The following is a 24654-nucleotide window of genomic DNA, read 5'->3' on the forward strand; positions in this document are numbered from 1 at the left end:
CCACTGTTGGGTCATTCAGATAAATCACTGGATTTGGCACCACTGTCAGAATACAATATACACAGCGGGAGATACCTTCATCCACACACAGCCTTGAAGAAAAAAAAAAAGTGACGGTGCGTACCCAGCTTTACATGCTGCAATTTTTGCACATATTTGGGGAACTTTCCATATAGTTACAAAATGTTAGCATGGAAATGTACATTATGCAACTGCCCCATTTGAGTATAAAGTTTGAAGTGCAAGTGCGCTATGGCTCTTGCTGCACTTCACACCTTTAAGTTTGTTTTTTTTGTAATGAAGGTATTTTTTTCTTACCGTATATACTCGAGTATAAGCCGAGATTTTCAGCCCATTTTTTTGGGTGAAAAGTGCCCCCCCTCGGCTTAACATTTGTGATCAGGCTGGCATAGGCGGGTGGGAGGCAGAGAGGAATGCCAAAATGAATAGTGAGCAAACATACCTCAACATCAGCGGAAAGGGAGGCAGAGCTCGTCACTATACCAAACCGTTCCTTCCTTTTCTTGAGCTTTTCATCATCTTCAGTCTGTGTGGGTTTAAAAAATGTGAAGATGTAAGTTGCAATACAAACTATTACTACAAACTGCATGAAATATGTTTTCACTGTAAAATAATTTTCTGTGCTTTTATTTAAAGACACAGCTAGATCTTTAGATCTTGACCTGTGTGATGCTAGGTACAGACAATAAGACACCCAGGGGACAGCCTCTGTGATTGACCAAACCCCTCATCTGCAGCAACCAGCTCAGTTAGTGACCAAGGTAGTTGCGCTAGGATATATGAAAAAATCAGAAACCAAAATACAGAAAAAATAGAAAAAAGCTCAGTTAGTAGCAAGCAGCATATAGGATAAGGCAAGCGCAGCATAGTCACAAAATTGAGGGGAGGTGCTGCGACTTTCAATGAATGTAGAGACAATTATTTTACGGCGAGTACATAAATACTATTTTCTCTTCTATTCATTGAAGGACACAGCTGGATCTTTAGATACTGACCAACTGGATGGCCCAAAGCAGTGTCAGACAGAGGATGGGTCAAAACAGAGAAAACACGAACAGTATAACCACAATTATGGCATGAATACTCACAACACACCCCGCAAAACCTTATGGCCATAGCTAGCATCTGCAGATGCCGCAACAGCAACTGTTGCAGAGCTTGGTAAAAGTATGAACAGATGACCCCGGTAGTCACCTTACAATTTTCAGAAACAAATGGGCATTATGATGAAAAGCGCAAGACACACACAAAGCTTTTGTAAAGTGAGAAGTAAGGATGCACCGATACTAGTATCTGTGCCGATACCGAGTATTTGGGCAAGTGCGAGTACTCGCCCAAATGCTCCGATACCTTGACTTCTGGTCAGAGGAAGATTTCCTCTGACCGGCATTGCCATGGGGGAACATGGAGCCAGCTTCCCTAATATAATACCTAATTTTTTGGTAAAATATAAAAGTCGGGGTCAAGTCGGGTAAATAGATACCAAACATGTCAAGCCTTAAAATTGTGTTTCCCTGTGAAACTGCAAAAAACTACAATACCCCAAATTTCCCATATGCAACGCTTTAAAAGCTTTTAGTTTAGTGTTCAGTTTAGTGTTACCAGAGATTGATGGCCCTAGAATTATTGCTCTCACTCCAATGTTCATGGCAATATGTAACATGTGGTGCAATAAATTATAGCAACCAAATTTCCAATTCCTGTTGTCACATGATTTTTATGAATAAAAATAATGTGGTTGGTATGGATTACTGCACTTTGTACACAATCATTGCTTTATGCACATTCTTGCTCAATAAGGCTTCATGCTGTGGGCAACGGTCTTAGAGAAAGAATATAATTGCCATCACATAGGAAGCTAATAACTCCCCTATGTAATCGCAAATAGGATGTGACAAGTCCTCTTTACGAAGACATCAGGGACCCCAAATAAACGGTTGAAGCAGAGATCTGCTTCACCAGTTTCTTCTCCTGGCTTCAAAGAGCTAGAGAATATAAACAGACACGGGAAGTGAAGTAATACACATTACTTCCGGGTCCAGTGATGGGGAGGAGAGATCAACAGGTGGAAGCCTGCCGATCTCTTTCCAAGCGTTGCGAGGAGTCCCGCTGTGTCAGTCCCCTGCCCCGCACGGGGTAAAGAGGAGCCCGGGGAAGGGGGCAGCACTATCTGACAGGAGACACGCCGTGGCCGTTCCGGGCCCGCATGGGGGGACAGCAGAGCCCAGGGAAGCTGCCGGCGGCCGTAAGGGGGCACACAGCGCTGTACAGATGCTGGATTGCTTGTACATAAACAGCAAATCGCCTGCTGTTTTAAAATGATGCCAAGAACATGGCTGCAACAGCAGCGGTTTTCTTGGTATAACCACTTCAAGCAGGTGACGTGTATTTACGTGAACTAGAGCTGCAGCTAACGATTATTTTCAAAATCGATTAGTTAGCCGATTATTAGGTTCGATCGGTTAATCGGATAAACAATAAAATAAAGTTTAAAAAAAGGCTCCAGTGATGGGACTACTAGTTTGTATTGAGGTTGTAGTCCATCACAGGAGCAAGCTTGGAGCGGTGGAAGTAAAAAAGAAAGAGATAGTGTGGTGTGCAATATAGTGAAATGGAAAGTGTAAAATTATACAGCAATGAATGCAGAATACCACCAGCTATAGAGGAATACAACAAATCCCAGCAATAGTACATAACAGCTGCAGGCATTCTGCATTGCGCTGTATAATGTACTATTGCTGGTGGTATTCAGCATTGCACCACTGTATAATGTATTATTGCTGGGATTTGTAGTCCTCTATACAGCGCAATGCAGAATATCACCAGCTATAGAGGAGTACAACAAAACCCAGCAATAGTACAAGAAAGTGTAAAATTATACAGCAATGAATGCAGAATACCACCAGCTATAGAGGAATACAACAAATCCCAGCAATAGTACATAACAGCTGCAGGCATTCTGCATTGCGCTGTATAATGTACTATTGCTGGTGGTATTCAGCATTGCACCACTGTATAATGTATTATTGCTGGGATTTGTAGTCCTCTATACAGCGCAATGCAGAATATCACCAGCTATAGAGTACAACAAAACCCAGCAATAGTACATTATACCGTGCAATGCAGAATATCACCAGCTATAGAAGAGTACAACAAATCCCAGCAATACATTATACATACAGTGTATAATGTATTGGTGGGATTTGTATTCCTATGTATTGAGGAGGTACGGCGCACAGCGTGTGGAGCTGTGAACAGGGCCAACTGATCGGAAGCCGATTAAGCGATTATTGAAAAAGTTGACAACTTTTTCAATAATCGATTATAATCGATTATGTCGATTAGTTGTTGCAGCCCTAACGTGCACTCACCTGAAGTGGTTAAAGTCAGCGATAGTAAAACAGGATGGATGATCAGAATGTAATAGTAGGCACCATAGGGCATCTGAGACCAAATGAATGATGTCCGCATACTAGCTCTGAAGCTGCCAGTCTGGAACCACCAGAATTACTGTAATGACTTCCAGTTCAATTGTATAGAACAGGGGCAGAAGTTTCACTACAAAAAGGCTTGAATCAGACAGTGGCTGTCCCAAACACCAGAAAGAATCCCTTGCCCTGGCCACAAACTTTAAAGTATAAAATTAAATGATTGCGTTTAGGTACCACAGCAAAAGAGCTATTGTAAAAGGACACAGCTGCAATCATTTGGAATCATGAAGGTATCCTCAGCACTATTGTAAGGGTTAATGGAAGAGCACTTTGACATGAGTTTTGTAAGCTATATAAATAGTATATTTCAAATTGCATTAGCACACCTCTTGTAAACAAACATTCTTCCCAACAGCCAGAAAACACCACTGACTACTGAACTAAATCAACTCTTTAGAAATATCTAGCTCACTTGACCTCTAGGCCAGCAAGGGTCACAGGGAGGCACATGTACAATGCTCCTCACTCTATCTTTAGCCCTATGCTGACAGCTTTTGATTCATGGGCTGCTGGAACCCATCTGAGCTAAATTACCCCTATCCAACAGCCATCAGGCAAGGCATTTATCAAACTTCTCCCCCATTTACCTCTCCCTATGTTTGTTTCTCCACCAGGCCATGCTCAAGTGCACTCACAGGCACCAGCAGCTGTTAGTGACCTCCTACATGTTAAGCATCAGATGGCTTCTTTCCCTGTTTGTCATCTTACTTTTCTACTCTGTCCTGCATATAAGGAGATATTTTCCAATGCATAGATTTCCTTTCCTTGTTTAAAAGGATAAAAAACAAATAGGTGAAAAAATGAGCACATGTGGCGGAGATGAATTGCATAAATAAGCTGGAAAAAAAGATAGATGAGCAGTTTTAAAACATGTATTCACAAAGTTCAGGAAACCAATTTGTAAAAAACAATTACATCAACCTAAAATATAAAATACAAATACAAGCCAGCCATGGTTCTAGAATATAATCTCACCAAAAATAAATAAGTAAAAAAATATGAGAAAAAAAAATGGGTGTTACAGATTTGGCACAAGCAAGCTTATTCATTTTTTTAATTTTTATTTTAAAGGTGCAACCAATGTCTAGAAACACACACACACCTCAATTTATGACTTGGCCATCTAAAAATCTAATATATATAAAAAAAAAAAAATAAGAACTTTCCCGCAACAGTTTTTTTTATATAAACTGTTAAGTGGACCTTTACCCTCTTTCCCTTAAAATCTGCATGCCGATTTAAAATCTTCTTATATTCATTAGTTAAACTTGTTTTTCATTTATTTACAAATAGAGTTCATCTACTTTCTGGTCCAGTTTTTGCACAAATTATGTAATGTGCCAAAGTGTTGCATCCTGGGAAGGTTACATCAGCAGAGCATTGCTGGGAAAACTCATGAGATCTCGGGGAAAGGCATTTTCCTCCCTTGAGATGAGGTGCATGGTCACTTGTCCTAGTCACATGTGCCAGAGTTCCGGAAAGTAAAAAGGGAGATATAATAGTAATCTGCCCTTAGTTAACATGGCCACTGTGAGAAGAGTGGTGAGGAAAAGCGAAATAAGGTATGCAAGGAATTAAAAAGCCAGCAATTATCTAGAAGTACCTGTTTGTAGATTGCAATTACTAGGCATTTCTAAAAGGTGTGTTTGTTTTTTAAGATATGGGTAAAGGTCCTCTTTAAATAATTTAGAACAACTTCACTGAAGTAAAAAAATAGTAGCGTATTTACATCCATAGACAAAAATCAGCTCAAAAATGTGTGCCCCAATAAAGAACCCTTGCTGGTTTCTTTAATAAAAAGGAGCAAGATAAGGAATGTGAATCATCACTGAAAAGGTATTTGTATAGTATTAATCTTTAATTGGTCACTGGATGTAAAGTGTTTCAATGCCTTGAAAAAATTAATCTCTACAAAAGTGACCAAGTAGAGTAAAACCTGATTTTTCTCTTTTTCCTAACAGGCACAGCACAGATATACCCAAACCTCATGTTAGGATGCCGCTTTGGATCTGCCTGCAAATTCTGGCTATGCATTACATAGATCTTCAGCACAGTTGAAGTTTTTATATCGGATCCCTTATCTACCGCTGGATACCTTTAGTCTGACAACAGAGTGTGAACACCAGGGGTTTGAGGTCCCTTGAAATCTGTCAAGTGCTTCCTTGGCATCAAAACACATCTTACAGCGTCTAATATTGCGCAACAGAGTTCTGCAGTAAAGGGGTCTCAACTACAGGGCTCTATTTAATCGATTTATGCACTCTCAGGAGTTGGGAGACAGCTTGTAGGCCAGGCAGTTGACAAAAACTGTCAGACTTCAGGAAACCTGACCCCTGGCACAATTGTCTGACTTAGAGTAACACGTAAAGCTGAATAATGTAACATATAAATATCTTATAATCTGCATATTTAACTTAAATGAGTGAAGATTCAGATTATCGTATAAGAATCATGACTGGCTTTCTTTAACTGACAAATAATCAGCTGTCCTGCACAGTCAGTAACTCAGAGGGAAAAAAATAAAATTGGCACCAATGTATATTTCGAGATTTGAAGATCTTCACTTGAAGTCCAATTACAAATCATTTGGACTACAATCCTTGAATGCTAGATATCTCAAAAACCTCTTTAAAAAAAGTCGGAATAACATATTGCATTGAAGACTATATAGAGGCATACCAGATGAACTCATATATGCAAAGAACACACTTTCTTTACAGTCTGTGAGAAAATACCCTGTACATAGAAAATGCAAATTGTTCTGCCTATTTGGAGATGATTGCTGGCCTTGGAGCGAGTTTAAGTATTTCAGAACAGATCTTCAGCAATTACATGCAGGGCTTCAGACAGCTGAACCATCTTTCTGACCTACTCAATAGGGAGTGGCGACATCTTGGCCCAAAGAAAATGCGACATGGCGGAAATTCAAATTCCCATTGCTTTCCTTCCCCTGCTGAGGTGTATACCAAGTCAGTGCCTTTATACCACCAACCACGAGACCTGACGAACTAAGAAAGTCTCACTGTGGTCAGATTAACTACCTCCCGGCCGGCCGTTGTGTATAAACGGCCGGCCGGGAGCTTCCTGGATGCAACAGGCCGTAAATACACGGCCTGTTAGTCCCCGCCCACTCGTGCGCGCGAGCGGGAAAGACATAACATTTAAAAACCGGCAGCGATGCCTGTTAACATACAAGCGATCCGCCGGGTATAGAGCCGGCAGATCACTCGTATGACGTCCCGGTATGTGCGCCCCCACCCCTCCGTGGTGACATTAGGGGTCTTGGAGACCCCTGATGTCTACATAAAGAGGACCTGTCACATATTTTGCTATCACATAGGGGGATTTCTTAGCCCCCTCTGTGATAGCAATAAAGTTAAGTGAAAAAAAAAATTAACGTTTCCCCCCAAAAATGTTTTAAGTTACACAAAGAAATACATTTTTTTTAGTTAAAGTCCCCACCACTACATACATGCATGTAAACATGCATCAGGTGAGCATACCTGCGAAAACGACGATTGCTCCCATTACGCCGCACATGTTACATATCGCCACGAACGTCGCACTGAGAGCAATAATTTTAGGGCCATCAATCACTGATAACACTAAACTGATGAGCTGTAAAATCTTTTAAAGCGTCGCCTGTGGTCAATTTTGGGTACGCTAGTTTTTAGCGATTTCGCGGGTGCGCGCAATTTTTAAGCTTGACATGTTTGGCGTCGATTTATCCGACGTGACCCCGTCTATTATATTTTACCAAAAAATTGGGGTAATAATAAAGGTTTTATAACAATGTAAAAAAAACTTTTTTCTCAACATTTTCAGTAATTTTTCCTGAATATAGTAAAAAATAAAACCTGCAGTGGTGATTAAATACCACCAAAAGAAAGCTCTATCTGTCCCCAAAAAATGGTATAAAATTCATATCAGTATAGCGTTGCATGACGGAATAAATGTCAAAGTACCGCAGCGCTGAAGACTGAAAAATGGCCTGGCCAGGAAGGGGGTCTAAACATCTGGTCAGCAAGTGATTAATCTCATTTGGATTGCTTTGTATATACTCACTCAGCCCTCCCCATCCTCTTAAATACAGTAGTTAAACCCACTTGACTTGTAATCAAAATCCAAATGAGATATACAGGAGAGACAAGGCCTAGAACCTTAACATCTAGAAGCACATGATTGCTGAAAGGGTGAGGCCAAATTTTTTTTCTTAGGATAGGAGTTGTAACTTACCTCTGAATAATGGTATTTGTACACTTCACATTCAAACCCATATAGTCCTTAGTGCAAACTATTCTATATAGAAAATATATGGCTTAGCCAATTGAAGTATTTAAATAGAATACAAGTTATATTAAATAATGCAAATTAAATACTAAAGTACTGAATGTTACATAGTTGTTAAGGTTGAATAAAGACACAGGTCCGTTGAGTTCAGCCCATGTGGTTGTGTGCACGCGTGTGTTTGAGTTACTAAGATTACCTTACCTAAGTAACTAGACGGGCCTTGAATGATTTCACACTCTCTGCTGAAACCAATTTTAGAGGTCTTTGGAATACATTCCATTTTTTATGCATAATGGTACTCTGCTTGCTTAATTTGCTGTAGCCTGGCATTGCATGCCCTTACTAAGGCGCATCTCCATTAGGACTCCCAAATCTTTTTCCACCTCAGATTTCCCTAGTGGGATGCCCATTAATGACTAGCTCACGTGTGTATTTTTAAACTTCAAAATGCATAACTTTACACTTCTCAATATTAAACTTAATCTGCCGAGCTGATGCCCACCCTTCCATTTTATCCAGGACTTCCTGTAAAATTGTTAGGTCTTTTGTCGAGTTTTATTACCCTACAAATTTTGGCATCGTCTGCAAAAAACGGAAATATTGCTAATATCGTTGATAAACAGGTTGAACAGTAATGGCCCAAGACTGAACCCATGGGACGCCACTGCCAACCAAGGACCATTTAAACAATAAGCCATCTATTGATACTCTCTAGACACGTTCACTTAGCCAGTTCACTATCCAAGTACACACCATTTCATTGATGCCCAAAAAATTAAGCTTGTAAAATTAAGCGTTTATGAGGTACCGTATCAAATGCTTTTGCAAAATCAAGGTACACTACGTCCACTGGCTTTCCGTCATCTAGGTTGCCACACGCCTCCTCATAGAACACCAACATAGGGTACTAATATATCATGTTACTAATATAGCAATTGGCAAAAGTCCCGATTTCATGTTAGGTGGCCACAATCCACCCCAGACTGATGAACCAAACAATGTGTTTTAAGTGATAAGGGTATATTGTTCTTTTAACAAACTCATATCAATGTATCCTAAAAAGTAGGGATGTCCAGATACCAATCCAGATACCAGTGCCGATACTTAGCATTTTCACGAGAACTACCAGGGTGGCAGTGGCTGCAGCTGAACTAAGCTCTGGTGCTCCACCACGGTCCTTAAATCATGAGTCTGTATAGTCTTAGAAAAACTGTCACATAAACAAAAATGTATCAGTACTTGTATCTGAGTACTTGGACAAGTATCAGTACTTGTAAAAAAAGGCATCAGTGCATCCCTTATGTTTATAAAAAAATCATCATACATTAACCCCTTCATGACTGAGGCCTTTTTTTCATTTTTTTGTACCCATGTTATATTCCACATTTTAGGCCTGAAAATTACTTAAAACCCCCCAACATTATATATTTTCTGAATGCCAAGACCCTATAGAATAAAATGGTGGTAGTTGCAAATTTTTATGTTGCGCAATATTAGCGCAACTCCTTATTAAACCCCAATATTTAGTGAAAAATTTAGGATAAACAAAATCCAAGAGCTCCATATGCTCCTTAAAAATGACAGCTGCCTCCTAACTTGAATTTTTCTCTAGTTTAGCCTTGGAGCTGGAAAAAGTATCTGTACATGTACCGAGTAGGATACTTGGTTTCTGAACATCCCTAATAAAAAGGATTCCAAATGGGAGCCCCACTCAAAACGAACTTGACATATGTTTCACATTTACAATAAAAAAAAAAAAGCCAAATAAGTTAACCGTTAGGGTTTACACATACTTTAAAAGGAGCATAATAGTCTACATTGCATCTTGTACAGTTGTACAATTATTAGGCCTTTCCGCTTCCCCATATTAAATTTAGCATGGCTTCAGGAGTCTCCACTACCTTAAGGTTCCAGAGTCAACTGCAGGAGGGTTTCCAGAGAGGGAGCATAGTAGATATGTTTTGGCAATTGTTTATTAAAGTTGTGTCTGTTCCATAGTCATAGGGAAAACCTTGTCTTTTACTTGTAATCAGGTTGAAGGGATTTTATTCCATTTCCTTCAAACCCTAGGGACTATTGAGTAAAAACTCTGAAGTAAGCAGTCTGAAATGCTGCCACCACCATGTCCACCACCAACAACAAGCATTCCACAGCCATTGTTGCATTGCTCATGCAATGTCCCCATTCAAGTACAGAGTAAAACAACTGAACCTACTTGACCATATCTGCATGCTTCATGTGTCGAGTTGCAGCCTCTCGCTTCACCCTTTGTGAAATACATGATATCTTTGCCAATAAGGCACTGCTCTTCCCAACGTCTGTTCGACACACAGAAATTATTTACTAAAGCAATACAGTATGTTCCCATAGCAAAGTGAATTAAACTTCACATAATACCAAGCTAAATATACTTTGTAATGTGGACATTTTTGCTTTGCTCAGTAACCGGTTTAACATCAGTGTCACACCCATAGAAATAGACCCTCACTGACTATTAAATTCAGCCTAAATACTATCTTATTCAGCCTAAATACTATCAGTGATATTCACTTATCTAAAAATATCATACCAATTAACATGCAGTAAAAGCAAACCTCCCAATCCCACAATGTTATTGAAAGATAAAAGAAGTTGCTTTTTTTTTTCTTTCTATTTGATCGCTTGCGTTTCCTGCATGCTCTCCACTGCAGCTCTTTTACTTTCAATACAGCCACATATATTTTGGTCCCATGCACTGCTCTTCTGAAAATGACAGCACCCATACCCTTTGTGTTGGCGATCCTATTGTGCATGCGTTCCTAACATTCGGGCTGGTTCCTCCCACAGGTTCATCAGTGGGTGGTTGATTGTGCTTGTACGTGCCAGCACTGGCTGCGTCAGCACGTGTTCATGTAGTCCATCTCAGGAGAGTGGCTACATGTCCACATACAGTGGGGCCATGTGCAGCAAACAAGCCACCTTTCAAGCTGCTATTACAAGGGACACAAATACACTATATTGCCAAAAGTATTGTGACTTCCCTCCAAATCTTTGGATTCAGGTCTTCCGCAAAATTTCCTTTGCTATTAAATATTCCAAGGTCAACTGTTAGTGGTATTATAACAATCTGGAAGCAACAGGGAACAGCAGCAACTCAGCCAAGAAGTGGTAGGCCACGTAAAATGACAGAGCAGGGTCAGCGCAAGCTGAAGCGCACAGTGCGCAGAGGTCGCCAACTGTCTGCAGAGTCAATAGCTACAGACCTCCAAACTTCGTGTGTCCTTCAGATTGGCAACAACAGTGCATAGAGAGCTTCATAGAATGGGTTTCCATGACCGAGCAGCTACATCCAAGCCTTTCATCACCAAGTGCAATGCAAAGTGTTGGATGCAGTGATGTAAAGCACGCTGCCACTGGACTCTAGAAAAGTGTAGACGTGTTCGCTGGAGTGACGAATCATGCTTCTCTCTCTGGCAATCCGATGGACGTGTCTGGGTTTGGCGGTTGACAGGAGAACGGTACTTGCATGACTGCATTGGGTCAAGTGTAAATTTTGGTGGAGGGGGGATTATGGTGTGGGGTTGTTTTTCAGGGGTTGGGCTTAGCCCCTTAGTTCCAGTGAAGGGAACTCTTAAGGCATCAGCATACCAAGACATTTTGGACAATTTCATGCTCCCAACTTTGTGGGAACAGTTTGGGGATGGCCCCTTCCTGTTCCAACACGAATGTGCACCAGTGCACAAAGCAAGGTCCATAAAGACATGGATGAGCGAGTTTGGGGTGGTGGAACTTGACTGGCCTGCAGAGTCCCGACCTGAACCCGACAGAACACCTTTGGGATGAATTAAAGCAGAGACTGCGAGCCAGGCCTTCTTGTCCAACATCAGTACCTGACCTCAAAAATGTGCTTCTGGAAGAATGGTCAAACATTCCCAGAGACACATTCCTAAACCTTGTGGACAGCCTTCCCAGAGGAGTTGAAGCTGTTATAGCTGCAAAGGGTGTGCCAACTCAATATTGAACCCTACGGACTATAGGTGCTCATACACTGTACGATTCTCGTACAAGAATCGCGGGAAATCCCGCGATCGTACGAGAATCGTACAGTGTATGGAAGGCGTGCGACCGTTTCTACTGTCTGGTCGCACGTCTTCCATTGAACAAGCAGGCTGGAAAACCCGACTGGAAGGACAGCACGGGAGAAGCAGGACACCTGGGACATGGAGGATACATTGCTTTTTTCTGCATCACACCACTGGCCTCTGCACTCTGCATTGTTACCGATCTCTGTTCTCTGTGTCACACCACTGACCTGGCGGAGTTAAGGGCGGGGCACAGTAGGGGTCAGGTGGGGCGACTGGTGGCGAGTAACTCTTAAGGCCTGGCTAGTAGCTCAGGACTTGAAATTTTGAGCCCTGGTGTAAATACAAAATGATGGTATATAATATTTGTTTTTGTCTTTTAAAATTAGGTCAAGTCACGCTTTCAAGTAGTTAAAAAGCTAAAAACTTTTTTTGGATCAAGTAGGAAAAGCTTAAAACCCTCAGGTTTTGTGGCTACCTATGTATCAGGAAGTGGTCCCTTTAATTCCTGTACAGAAGACACAACTGTTAGTGGAAATTTCTCCAAAATGAGAGAAAATCTCCATCCGTCTTCCAGATTGGCCGGGAAAGCGGCTCCATGCTGTTTGGCTGGCTCAATGCTGAGTGGCTGGGAAGCCGGCTTCCCGGCCATTCAGCATGAAGCCAGTCAAAAAGCTTGGAGTGCCGCAAGGGAACATGGAGCCGGGTAATGACTCGCCGCCTGGCTTCCTGATTGGACGGGAAGTCGGCTCCGTGTTCCCTTGCGGCACTGCCGGTCAGAGGAAATATCCCTCTGACCTGAACGTTCTGGTATCGAGGGTTAGTATTGGAGCATTTGAGGGAGTACAAGTACTAACCCAAATACTCGGTATTGGTACCGATACTGGTATCGGTGCATCCCTACATAAAACAATGGTTACTAGGACACGCAGAATGTGAACCACTTCAGCAGGGACACAAAGCAATAAAAACCTGACCGAATGAAAAAGGGTTAGTGACGCTATCAAAAACTTAGTGTATTTAATGCCTCAACCGGAATAGCAGCCATCAGACTGGGAAAAGGTGGGGCAGCACTAGAAGCCAATCAATTTGTGCTGAAGCGCACATGAGCTGGTAAGGTATCGTTCAACAAGAGGAATACATAGCAAATTCAACAGAATAATTACTCATCCATGTGCTACTGCTACACCTTCACCAACCATTCTGTGCATGCAATGAGGGAGACTGGGCTGTAGGCTGCATTGGGGAAAAATCAGTTCACCAAGGTGGCTTTAATGTCTCGTGGGGCGGTTTATATTTTAGGACCAGATGGACAGAACTTACAAAACTCCCAGATATACAGATTTCAACATTACATTCAACCCTTTGCTTAGAGTTTAGTAAGAATAACTTGTATTACTATTGGTAAGAATAACTTGCAGGGCTCGAAAAATCCACTCGTCCACTCGTCTGTGACGAGCAAACAGTGGAGCCCGACGAGCAGCTTCCCGGCCGGCCGTTGTAATTACACGGCCGGCCGGGAGCTTAACACAGTCAAGCGATCGAGCGTCTCTATAGACGCTCGATCACTTGTATCAGCATCTGTCACTGCCGTGTTCGGTCCCGAAGACACCGCCAAATTTTTCAAGCGCTGATAACTTGTATTAATATATGACTTCTACATATTAAGGTTTTGATAAAGGGCAAGTCTACTTCAACAGGTCTATTTTCTCAGCAAAATAAATATTTAGCAGTTCTGGAGGAGTCGAGTGGTATAAATTAAACTGCTAGAACCTACTACAAAGATATCTGTGTATCAGCATTAGCTGTAAGGGGATTTAGCATACATTCATTTAAAAGCCAGTTAGGGTTATGCAATAGAATAATTTGCTGTTCAGAGTTAAACTCATTTGTTCTTATGTAATAAAGCTGTCTCTCCACAAGATATCTACAGTGGGAAAGATCCGGCTCTTTCCTGAACAATTATTTACCCATTAATTCTTTGGTGAGAAATATCCTCCGGATGTTTATGAAAAAATGAAATTACGGAAACCTGACATTACGAATATCAAAACCAAAAACAAGTATCAGTGGGGGGTTTTATTTATCGTTTTCACATTCTTTCTGAATGAACTACCATACTAGTACGGAAGAAATAGATTTTCCCACCAAAGGCAAATCTGCACAGAAATCCATTTATAGTCTGCATTGCAGTCTAAAAACTAAAAATCACACATAATTTACAAATATAATTAAAGGGTAAGGAAACATTCAAACATTTTTCACTTTTTTGTGCGTGTGTGAGGGGTTACAAGTTCATCGTAAGTATAAAGTGTTCACATTATACTTACAGTGGATGCTGGGCTTAGCAATAAGAAAGTTCAGGCAGTGCCCACTATGTTTTGACTGTCTCCCACGAGACAGTCAAAACATAAAAGCACTGGAGACAGTAAAGAGATGTGGACTAAAAGCACTGGAGACAGTAAAGAGATGTGGCCCTCTAAATTTAGGAGCGAGTGTTGTGAATGCAGAGCATAGCAGTAAAAGGATTTAGCAGAAGTGCGAAAATTTTAAAAATAATTTACAAAAAAAACAAAAACACCAAACAAAATCATCTTCAATATACTCTGTAGATATGAAGGTGTTGCTCATAGCAATCACAGGAATTTTTTATTGCTCACAATATCCCAAATTGTTTTTCTTCAAAGAAACTGCCCAATGTTTGGAAACTCGTAGCAAAAGCTACAGGTGCCTTGGATTTAATAAGCAAAAGGAAATCCACAAGAGGCATAATGTATAAAGTAAAGCAGCAAAATGATTAAAAAAAAAAAGCTGATGTACAATTTGTACAAGAGATCACTTAAAAATCATCAAATCTAGATTCATATGGGCCAACTCAGTCATCTCTGATCAAGAAAACCGATCCACAGGAATTAGAATTCAGCAGACCCCTATTCATGAATTTAATTTACTCATATTTGGTCAATGTACAACGGGAAGAAAAAAAAAATTGCCAGAACAGATGTGAAGGTAAAGGTTAGTGGAGATGTCATTCTGACTTTATATCACTATATTGACCATTGTACAGGCTAAAAATATCCATTTGTGCTCGCATAAAAGTTTCCAATGAATGCTTTAATAGTAAAATTATATTTTATATTGCAATTGAGTTAAAAAAGGGCTTTGATAGGAATGACAGCATATCATAATAAGTAGTCAGTCATTCATTTAAACAACAAAAGCACTGCATGCTTGTAATAAGGAGTGAGCTTTACTGAACTTGTTGGTTGTAAGGGAACAGGAGGGGAGGGGAAAAAGTATTCTGGATTAGGGTTCTGCATGCAGGAGAATAGAGGCAGCGGAGCGTGGGCTAAGAGCCATCTGAAAGCTACATTAGCCTCTGTGATTAGAGCAGCAGGCATGACTAGTCGACCGAAAGATATCTGCCTTTGTTGTTAGGGTGGGGCGGAAAATTTGCATTTATATAAATTACTTTCACCCTAACAGGATTGGCAGAGTATTTTATTTTAATACATGAGCATTAGGACATTTGTGTAAGATTCTGAAGCTGCTTTCAAACAGTGTTAAGCGGCCCAATGCCTTATTAGCTGGAAAGCTTATTGACAGTTTGTCCTTTGATTACCAAAGTTTAACAAAACAATTCAATAAGCATACAATGAAAATTTAATAAGGAACATCAGGTGCCAATTTAGCCGACATTAAAGTTACTTCTTTAAATTACACCCACACCCATGCTGCTTCAAGGACTTACCTTAAATGATGCCTCCTGATCCAATCATCATCTTCCTTCTACTTGTTTTCAGCAGTCCCTCCAGCGCTGGTGCCGGTCTCTGATTGAGTGCAAACTGCCGTTTCTTCCTGTCCCTCGATGTCTGTCTGATGTGCATGCTCACGGCTGCATGCATTGACTTACAGCGAGTCTCTCCTCTTCTCCCAGCCAGTGCTCTCTACTGCGCATGCGTCTGCACTCAACCTCCTGCACAGCCGTTCGGGGAAGCCAACTTCCATAGCTGGGAGCAAGCCGCACAGACAGAGGTAAGTTTTTACCCATTTGGTAACTTTTTTTAAATGCTTTTGCATGCATCTACTGCTTCCTAGTAGTAGTAAAATTTTGATTTTAACCTCCCTGGTGGTCTGATTATGTCAGTATTTTTTTTTTTTACTTTTGAATTTCCCGCCGGTCCCGCCCCCTTGAGACCCCGGCGAAGTAATAAGGAAGACAGATGCCGGCACTGGCCGGAGGACACAGTGGGGCTCGTAGGGACAAGGTAAGTGACGCTATAGTGTAATCCCGAGTGTGGCTCAGGGTTACCGCTTTTGGTACTGAAAATTAACCCTGAGCCACACTCGGGATTACCGCCAGGAAGGTTAATACTACTTTAACCTTAAGTATCTGTGAGTATATATGCAGCATTAAAGCCACATTTCCTTGTCACATTAATTAGAAAAAAGAAACTGACAAAACAGAGAACTAGAGGCAAGGTTATTAAACAACTTGTAAACAGAATAACAGATTTCAGAATAATTTAGACCAATCGATTTGCCAAATTGATATCCTAGCATATAGAAAAATACATCAATCCTTCCAGAACACTGGTCTATAATAAATAAAATATATAAAATATATATGGGCAAGGGTCTAAAAAAGTATTAAGTGCTTATAACTTCCGTCTCCAATAAACTAAAGTGCAAGATTATTAGTTGTGCGATATTCTGCTTCTTTACTTCCATGTTCCTCTTTTTTTTTTTTTTTACTATACACTAGGGATGCAGTGCAAGAGTTGAGCCCGTAATGGTAAGAAAGGCACACTTCACCTCAGTTGCTCTTTCAGTTTGATATGCAGTGTGCGTGACTGCTCCTGTGAGGCATTGTTCTACATACAGCACATGCTGGACACATGTCACTAAATGACAGCATCTACTGATCTTTGGGTAGCAGGGTTCATAATAAACAGGCTTTGGATTGTGTCCATAGAGGTGCTGAAAGGCTGGGTAGTAAAGGCCTTGCAGCATGGAGTTCTGTGCATATGTATGTTTTATTTGCACCACTATGCTCTGACAAGCAGGGTTGGTAGCCTAGAGGAAAAAAAAAAGAAGCTGAATGGTTCATGACAACACTTATTGAACCAGAAGAGAAGGGGGAGGTTGATGAGGTAAGATGTATGCGTAGTAGTGACAGACGTTTTGTTTCACAGCAGGGATAGATGAAGAAACAGGTGACCATTAGTAGAGGTCAACCTTCTCCCCATTTTTAGCTTTTTTTGGGTAGAATACTTAAGAAAAAAAAAAAAGCCCTTCTTTTCATCAGACATCCCGCCTAAAACTGCACAAGGACAAGGTAAATACTGAATGTTACTGTGTGCGTTGCAATTAACTATGCACAGTTATATTAGCCTTGTGATGGAATCGTTATAAGAGGAAATGTGCTGCCTTAGGCCTATGAATGGTAGTATTAAAAAGGAGATGTGGCAAGAGCATTTGGCTGTGGCATTTAACCGATGCTCAATAAGCAGAGGTGCACCGATTTGGAAATTTCAAAACCAAAATAAAAAAAAAAAATTGTCAGGCCGAAACAGAAAATAATTTTTATTTTTAATATTTATTCATTTTATTAAATATTTTTATTTTTTACTTTACTTTTAGGGGCTTCTGGAAAATATTAGGGGTCTAAACAGATCCCTGATATTTTTCTTTTAAAATAGAAAAAAAAGGAGGTTGAGGACACAGAGTCTTCAATCTCTCTTTCTGCAGCCCCTGTTATAAATGAACATGAATCCTCTATACTGAGTGTTCCTGTTCATTCATAACTTGAGAACAGAGTATGTTTACTATAACTACAATCATGAATGAACAGGAGGTGATGTATATCACTTCCCATTCATTCATAATTGAGGCTATTGTAACCATACTATGTCCTCAATTATGTACAAACACTCACTGATCGCTGAGTGTTTGTACACGCTCTCCATCCGGACAGCTGTCACTGGAGGAGGCTAAGTTAGCGGTGCAGGGAGGAGAGCTCAGCCTCCTGTGACAGTGCTGGTCGTCTCCGCCCACACCGCTCTGCCGGACTGTGATAGGAGGCTGATCGGTGTGGGATGAGACACGCCAGCCGCTCACAGCGCTCGGCTGCCTGTGACACTTTCTCTCCTCCCTGCTGGGACACAGAGCAGCACCAAGCGGGGAGGAAAGAAAGCAGGGATGCGCTGCTGTATCAACAGAAAAACAAATGGCTCTTTTGGCATTTAGCCAAAAGTGCCATTTTCGGCGGCCGATATATGGGTGGATCCCTATCAATAAGTACTAAGAGTACCAAAGTGTGCCAGGAAAATTTCGCTCACTGGATATTTTCTTTTTAGACCATTCTCTGTAAACTCTAGAAATGGTTGTCACTGAAAAACCAGAAGAACAGCAGTTGGCAACAGCCATGCCATGTTCAAACTCACCTAAAAAATCACCTGATTTTCGTTACTATTCTGATGCTTGGTTTGAACTTCATCAGATTGTCTTGACCATATCTCTCCATCTATCTACACTTAAAATCAAAATTATTCAACACCCATTGCAAATCAGGTTTATTGGCAAAATGTACAGACCTTCAGCTGCTTGCAATGAACAAAAATCACAGAAAAGCCATTTAAAATAGGTCAACACAACATATGTATTACGTTTTTTCCCCTAATTCAACTAAAAATTCAAGTTTTAATGTCTTCTGCAAAATTATTCAACCCCTAAATATTGTAGAATCCCACACAAGAGCACCATTCTGAGAAGGGAGGTTGTGAAAAACCCTCAACTGACTGCAAAAGACCTGCAGCAGCACTTGGTGGCAACAGTCAGGCAGTGAGGTTTCAGTTGCACAGTAAGGCACAGAAGGTTTCCATGCCAGAACCCCAAGACATACACCACTACTGACCCAAAAGCACAAGAAAAGTTGGCTCCAATATGCTCAAAATCAAATAACAGAAATTTTGGAGCTATTCTGTTCTGTGGAGCTATGAAACAAAACTGGGCCTTTTTGGCACTATGGATCAGCAATATGTCTGGAGGAAGGATGAAGCATACGCTGAAAAGACCACAACCCTGTGTGTACGGTGAAGCTTTGGTTATGCTACGGGGCTCCTTTACATCCTCTGGCACTTGAAACCTGCAGAACGTGGAAGGCAAGATGGATTAATTTTAGTATTTGGAAATCCTAGACGAAATCATGCCGTCTGAGCAAGCTGAAGCTTGGGCATCATTGGATCTTCCATCAGGACAGTGATCCCCAGCAAACCTCAAATTCCATCAAGGTTTGGTTTCAAGTTCTGGAAGATTCTACAGTGGCCATCACAGTCACCGGACTTAACTTCCCATAGAAAATCACTGGTGGGATTTGAAGGCTGTTGCAGCACACAAACCCAAGAAATTTACTGAAATTGGAGGCCATTGCTCATGAAGAATGAGCCGATTCCTCAGGAACGCTCCCAGAAGCTGGTGTCTGACTATGCATCTCGTTTGCAGGTCATACCAGCAAAATGGTGCTGTACTAAAGATGTGTGCCTTGAAGGGGTTGAATAATTTTGAGACTGCAGAGCTTATTAAAAAATGATGTTGATTGTCTAAGGGCCACCAGTGGTTCTATAGCCAGCACAAATAAAAATGGTGATAAAGAACACCCTTGCCTGGTCCCTTGGCTCAACTTGAGTGATTGTACCCCATTAACTCTAACAGATGCTCTAGGCTTAACATACTGTATAATAATTGAAACCACCTAATAAACATGGACCCAAACTAGGGATGTCCCGATACCACTTTTTCAAGATCAAGTACTGTCCCTCATGTACTTGCCGATACTTTTTCTTAAAGGGACATGTGACATTTTTTTCTAAAACAATATAGACTAATGATTTTAGGGCAGTTTCTCACCAGTGCTGCGTGCATTGGAGGCGACGGGTTCTCTTTAAGGTGACATTAGGGATCTTTTAGACCTCTAGTGTCACCTTTCTACTTCACTGGATTCACTGAATGGAAATACAGCAGGCAGTGGCTGGGAGCAATAGCCAGCCTGCGATTGGATATTTTAAATTGCAATAGCCAATAGCAGGTTGGCTATTGTACCCGCCCACTGCCTGCTGTCAATCAGCAAAGGAGGGAACTGAAGACAAAGTTCTCAATCAGGTCCTCTGCTGACAGCAGGCAATGGAGGGTACAATAGCCAGCCTGCTATTGGCTATTGCAATTTAAAATATCCAATAGCAGGCTGGCTATTGTTACAAGTGTCCATTCCTTTTCCACTTGATGAAACTGTTTGCTTTTGGTGATACATCTCAGTGTCAGATGTCCATGCTCCTTATGCGTTTAATAATAATGCCCTCACCAGACATACACAGAAGTTTTCCCTCTCAATTAAAGAAAAGAAGGTCCATTAGTTTGGTGGAGACAGAGGTATTCCGGGGAGGGGCTATGGGGTCAATGGCAGAAGCTAGTTAAAAATGTTTGAAGGGCCTGTATCTGATCTATGCATCGGGGCATTTTCAGGAGTACAAGTACTCCTGAAAACGCCCTGTATCAGCCCTGATACCGGTACTAGCATCGGTATCGGGACATCCCTACCCCAAACCCTAATTTCTGTAACACCGCCACCAAATAACTCCATTTGGAAAGGGGAAAAAAATTGAGATATTGCTATTCTTGACTGGCATTACATCATCTTTGTCAGCAGCTATGGCAATTATTTCTGAATTTGGGACTTATTCTGGGTTATGTATTAACTGGGATAGAACTTAGCCTAGATCTAATATTCTATTAATGGTTGCAACCTCCTTTGTATATCTGGGAGTGACTATATCTGTACAGAAAAAAATGGCGTTTATAGAATTAAATCCCCTACCTTTGTTAAAAGGAGAACTATGAGGTGAGTGCTTTTCACTCACCTCATAGTTCTCGCCGACCTGTGACAATGAGACTGTCACAGGTCGGCTCAGTAGATCGGGAGGTGAGCGAACACATACCGGGTTCGCTCGCCTCTCGATCCTGTCACGGCTCTCTGCCGTGACAGGGGAAGGGGCTGGATTCCCCTCTCCCCGCTCCGATTTGCCAGCGCTGACTGGTGGAACGGACGGGGGAGGGGGCGGGTACAGCTGGCTGCGCCGCTAGATAGGCTGCGGCCGCTCCGGTGTCTCAGTATACCGCGAGCTGTAGCTCGCGGTATACTGAGCTTAGGGTAACGGGAGGACGCTAGTTTGTGTCCTCCCGTTACCCTAAGGAGAACTATGAGGAAAAACACTGACCCCATAGTTCTCCTTTAAGGCATTTCAAAGAACAATGTAAAAGTGGGTGTAAATTACTTCAGTGGACAGCCGTACCAACCTACTGAAAATGGTTTGGGTGCCTCAATTATTATATGTCTTACATAATACTCCATGCTCGGTCCAGTCTAAAATCTTTAAACAAAATCAGCTCAATTTTTAGAGACCTTATTTGGAAGAAGAAAAATACAAGGATTTGATTGGAATTTTTGCAATACCCAAATCCCTGGCTTTACTTTTTGGCAGCGCAGCTTTAACATTTGGCAGGTTGGGATATGACAGAACAGTTGAATCAGTCTTATAGAATACTGGCTGTGGCATTTGGGGATATACAGTATCTCACAGAAGTGAGTACACCCCTCACCCTCACATTTTTGTAAATATTTTATATCATTTCATGTGACGACACAGAAGAAATGACACTTTGCTACAATGTAAAGTAGTGAGTGTACAACTTGTATATCAGTGTACATTTGCTGTCCCCTCAAAATAACTCAACACACAGCCATTAATGTCTAAACCGCTGGCAACAAAAGTGAGTAGACCCCTAAGTAAAAATTTCCAAATTGGGCCCAATTAGCCATTTTCCCTCCCTGGTGTCATGTGACTTGTTAGTGTTACAAGGTCTCAGGTGTGAATGGGGAGCAGGTGTGTTAAATTTTGTGTTATCGCTCTCACTCTCTCATACTGGTCACTGGAAGTTCAACATGGCACCTCATGGCAAACAACTCTGAGGATCTGAAAAAAAGAATTTTTGCTCTACATAAAGATGGCCTAGGCTAGAAGAAGATTGCCAAGACCCTGAAACTGAGCTGCAGCACGGTGGCCAAGACCATACAGTGGTTTACCAGGACAGGTGCCACTCGGAACAGGCCTCGCCATGGTCGACCAACGAAGTTGAGTGCACGTGCTCAGCGTCATATCCAGAGGTTGTCTTTGGGAAATAGATGTATGACTGCTGCCAGCATTGCTGCAGAGGTTGAAGGGGTCAACCTGTCAGTGTTCAGACCATACACCGCATCAAATTGGTCTGCATAGCTGTCGTCACAGAAGGAAGCCTCTTCTAAAGATGCACAAGAAAGCCCGCAAATAGTTTGCTGAAGACAAGCAGACTAAGGACATGGATTACTGGAACCATGTCCTGTGGTCTGATGAGACCAAGATAAACTTATTTGGTTCAGATGGTGTCAAGCGTGTGTGGCGGCAACCAGGTGAGGAGTACAAAGACAAGCGTGTCTTGCCTACAGTCAAGCATGGTTGTGGGAGTGTCATGGTCTGGGGCTGCATGAGTGCTGCCGGCACTGGGGAGCCACAGTTCATTGAGGGAACCATGAATGCCAACACACTGAAGCAGAGCATGACCTTTCGGAGACTGGGCCGCAGGGCAGTATTCCAACATGATAACGACCCCAAACACACCTCCAAGATGACCACTGCTTTGCTAAAGAAGCTGAGGGTAAAGGTGATGGACTGGCCAAGCATGTCTCCAGACCTAAACACTATTGAGCATCTGTGGGGCATCCTCAAACGGAAGGTGGAGGAGCGCAAGGTCTCTAACATTCACCAGCTCCGTGATGCCATCATAGAGGAGGGGAAGAGGACTCCAGTGGCAACCTTAGAGGCTCTGGTGAACTCCATGCCCAAGAGGGTTAAGGCAGTGCTGGAAAATAATTGTGGCCACACAAAATATTGACACTTCTGGGCCCAATTTGGACATTTTCACTTAGGGGTGTACTCACTTTTGTTGCCAGCGGTTTAGACATTAATGGCTGTGTGTTGAGTTATTTTGAGGGGACAGCAAATGTACACTGATATACAAGCTGTACACTCACTACTTTACATTGTAGCAAAGTGTTATGTCTTCAGTGTCGTCACATGAAATGATATAATAAAATATTTACAAAAATGTGAGGGGTGTACTTCTGTGAGATACTAGAGATCCTTTACAGGCATTGGAGACATCAGCTTATATAAAATGATTTGCTGATGTACCCACTATGACATTGTTAAGGAAGGTATGGAAAGAGATCAAGAAACTGCTTGATATTAAGGGATACACTACATATACACTGTTGTGGTCAAATGATCAACAACCAGAATTAGAAAAATGACGGGGTTTTTGTTCCTGGGAAAGGTTAGGAATAGTGGTTTTGTCGCAACTATATTCCGACGGTGTTTTGAAATCATTTGACCAGTTATCTGTTGAATATCAGCTCAGAGTATAAGGTTAGGCACCGCTCAGGTATACATTAGAAGGCAGCGGGGATTCTTTCTTGCATGTTGATTCCAAGTGTATATGGCCAGCTCTAAAACGATTACTTTAGGACTTCTGTATATTGGAAATTCAGAGTGCACAAATAATTCAAAATTAAACTAAAAAGGGGCATATTTATAAAGCAGTGACCGTAGCATTCACCAAAGATTTACTGCAGACGAACCTTCCTGGTGAATGTGCTTTAATATACAGGAGAATAATGTCACATTTATTCTGCTTTATAAATATGGCCCTAAGTGTTAAAAATCTATCGCAAATGTAATTTTGTGAAGAACTGTCTGTCTAGATTGCAATCAAATTCAAAACCTACACAGAAAATAATTGTTGGGCATGTATGCTTTAATTGCTGGGGGCAATGCTGACAGTACTTATTAAAGACACTATGATAGATGAGGTCCAAAAGTCATGTGTACAAATGTTATACACAACAACATGCCTTAAAGCATACTACAGTTTATATTTAATATCAATAGTCATAAGTGTGGGATAAGCAATACAGTAACACAATAACAGAACTACAATCAGTGTATGGAGTTTCTTACCGCTACAGAAAATAAGCAGGTAAAATAATTAAAAAAAAAAAAAAAATCTGAATTAAGCACATGTGAACCTGAAACAATCATACCCATTCTTCTCGTGCCCCCTTCCCTCTCCTGTAGATATTTTGTACACACATTAACCCCGCAGGACTGCTGACCTCTGCCTCTCGCCTGCCACAAAAAAAACGTCATCAAATATTTTTCCTGCCAGCTTGGGGCAGCTAATCTTTTGCTATGAGTAACCACGATTCCGCAGGGACCACATTTAAAATATGCCCTCATTAAGAAGAATTAAAAGGGAGGAGGGATTGGGGGTGACAAGGTTGAAATCACTCAGGTTAGAAAGACCGGCTCAAAAGCAGACTTATGGGCTGGTAGGGGGTACACACTGCTAAAGAATAACTATCAGGCTGTGTAACAAATGGTTCCTATATCTTCCATGTCAAAATAATATTCAAGAATATTTACATCAGCGACATCGCATTCATACAGGGCAAGTCACTAAGTTATAATGAAATAGCTACTCCGCAATGAATTCAGAATAAACAGCGTCTAGTTTTTTTTCTGTTTGAAACAATGAAATGAATTTCATGTTATGCATTCTCTTTAGGCAGTACTATAAAGGCTAAACAAATCCCAGGAATAAAAAAAAAAAAAAAAAAGTGACAAAAACCTAAACCGGGCCCC

The 24654-nt window shown here is 41.3% G+C and overlaps 1 protein-coding gene across 1 annotated transcript in view; it reads right to left on the reverse strand.

Moving 5' to 3' along the window:
• SARNP (SAP domain containing ribonucleoprotein) overlaps nt 1-24654 on the reverse strand; it is a 63816-nt gene that overhangs the window by 7247 nt on the left and 31915 nt on the right. The window contains exon 10 of the mRNA XM_018562034.1: nt 464-547. Coding sequence (XP_018417536.1) covers nt 464-547 — 84 coding nt within the window. The remainder of the gene's footprint in view (nt 1-463; nt 548-24654) is intronic.

Source organism: Nanorana parkeri, unplaced genomic scaffold (assembly GCF_000935625.1).
Source record: "Nanorana parkeri isolate BGI_ZX_2015 unplaced genomic scaffold, ASM93562v1 scaffold556, whole genome shotgun sequence".
Taxonomy (NCBI): Eukaryota; Metazoa; Chordata; class Amphibia; order Anura; family Dicroglossidae; genus Nanorana; species Nanorana parkeri.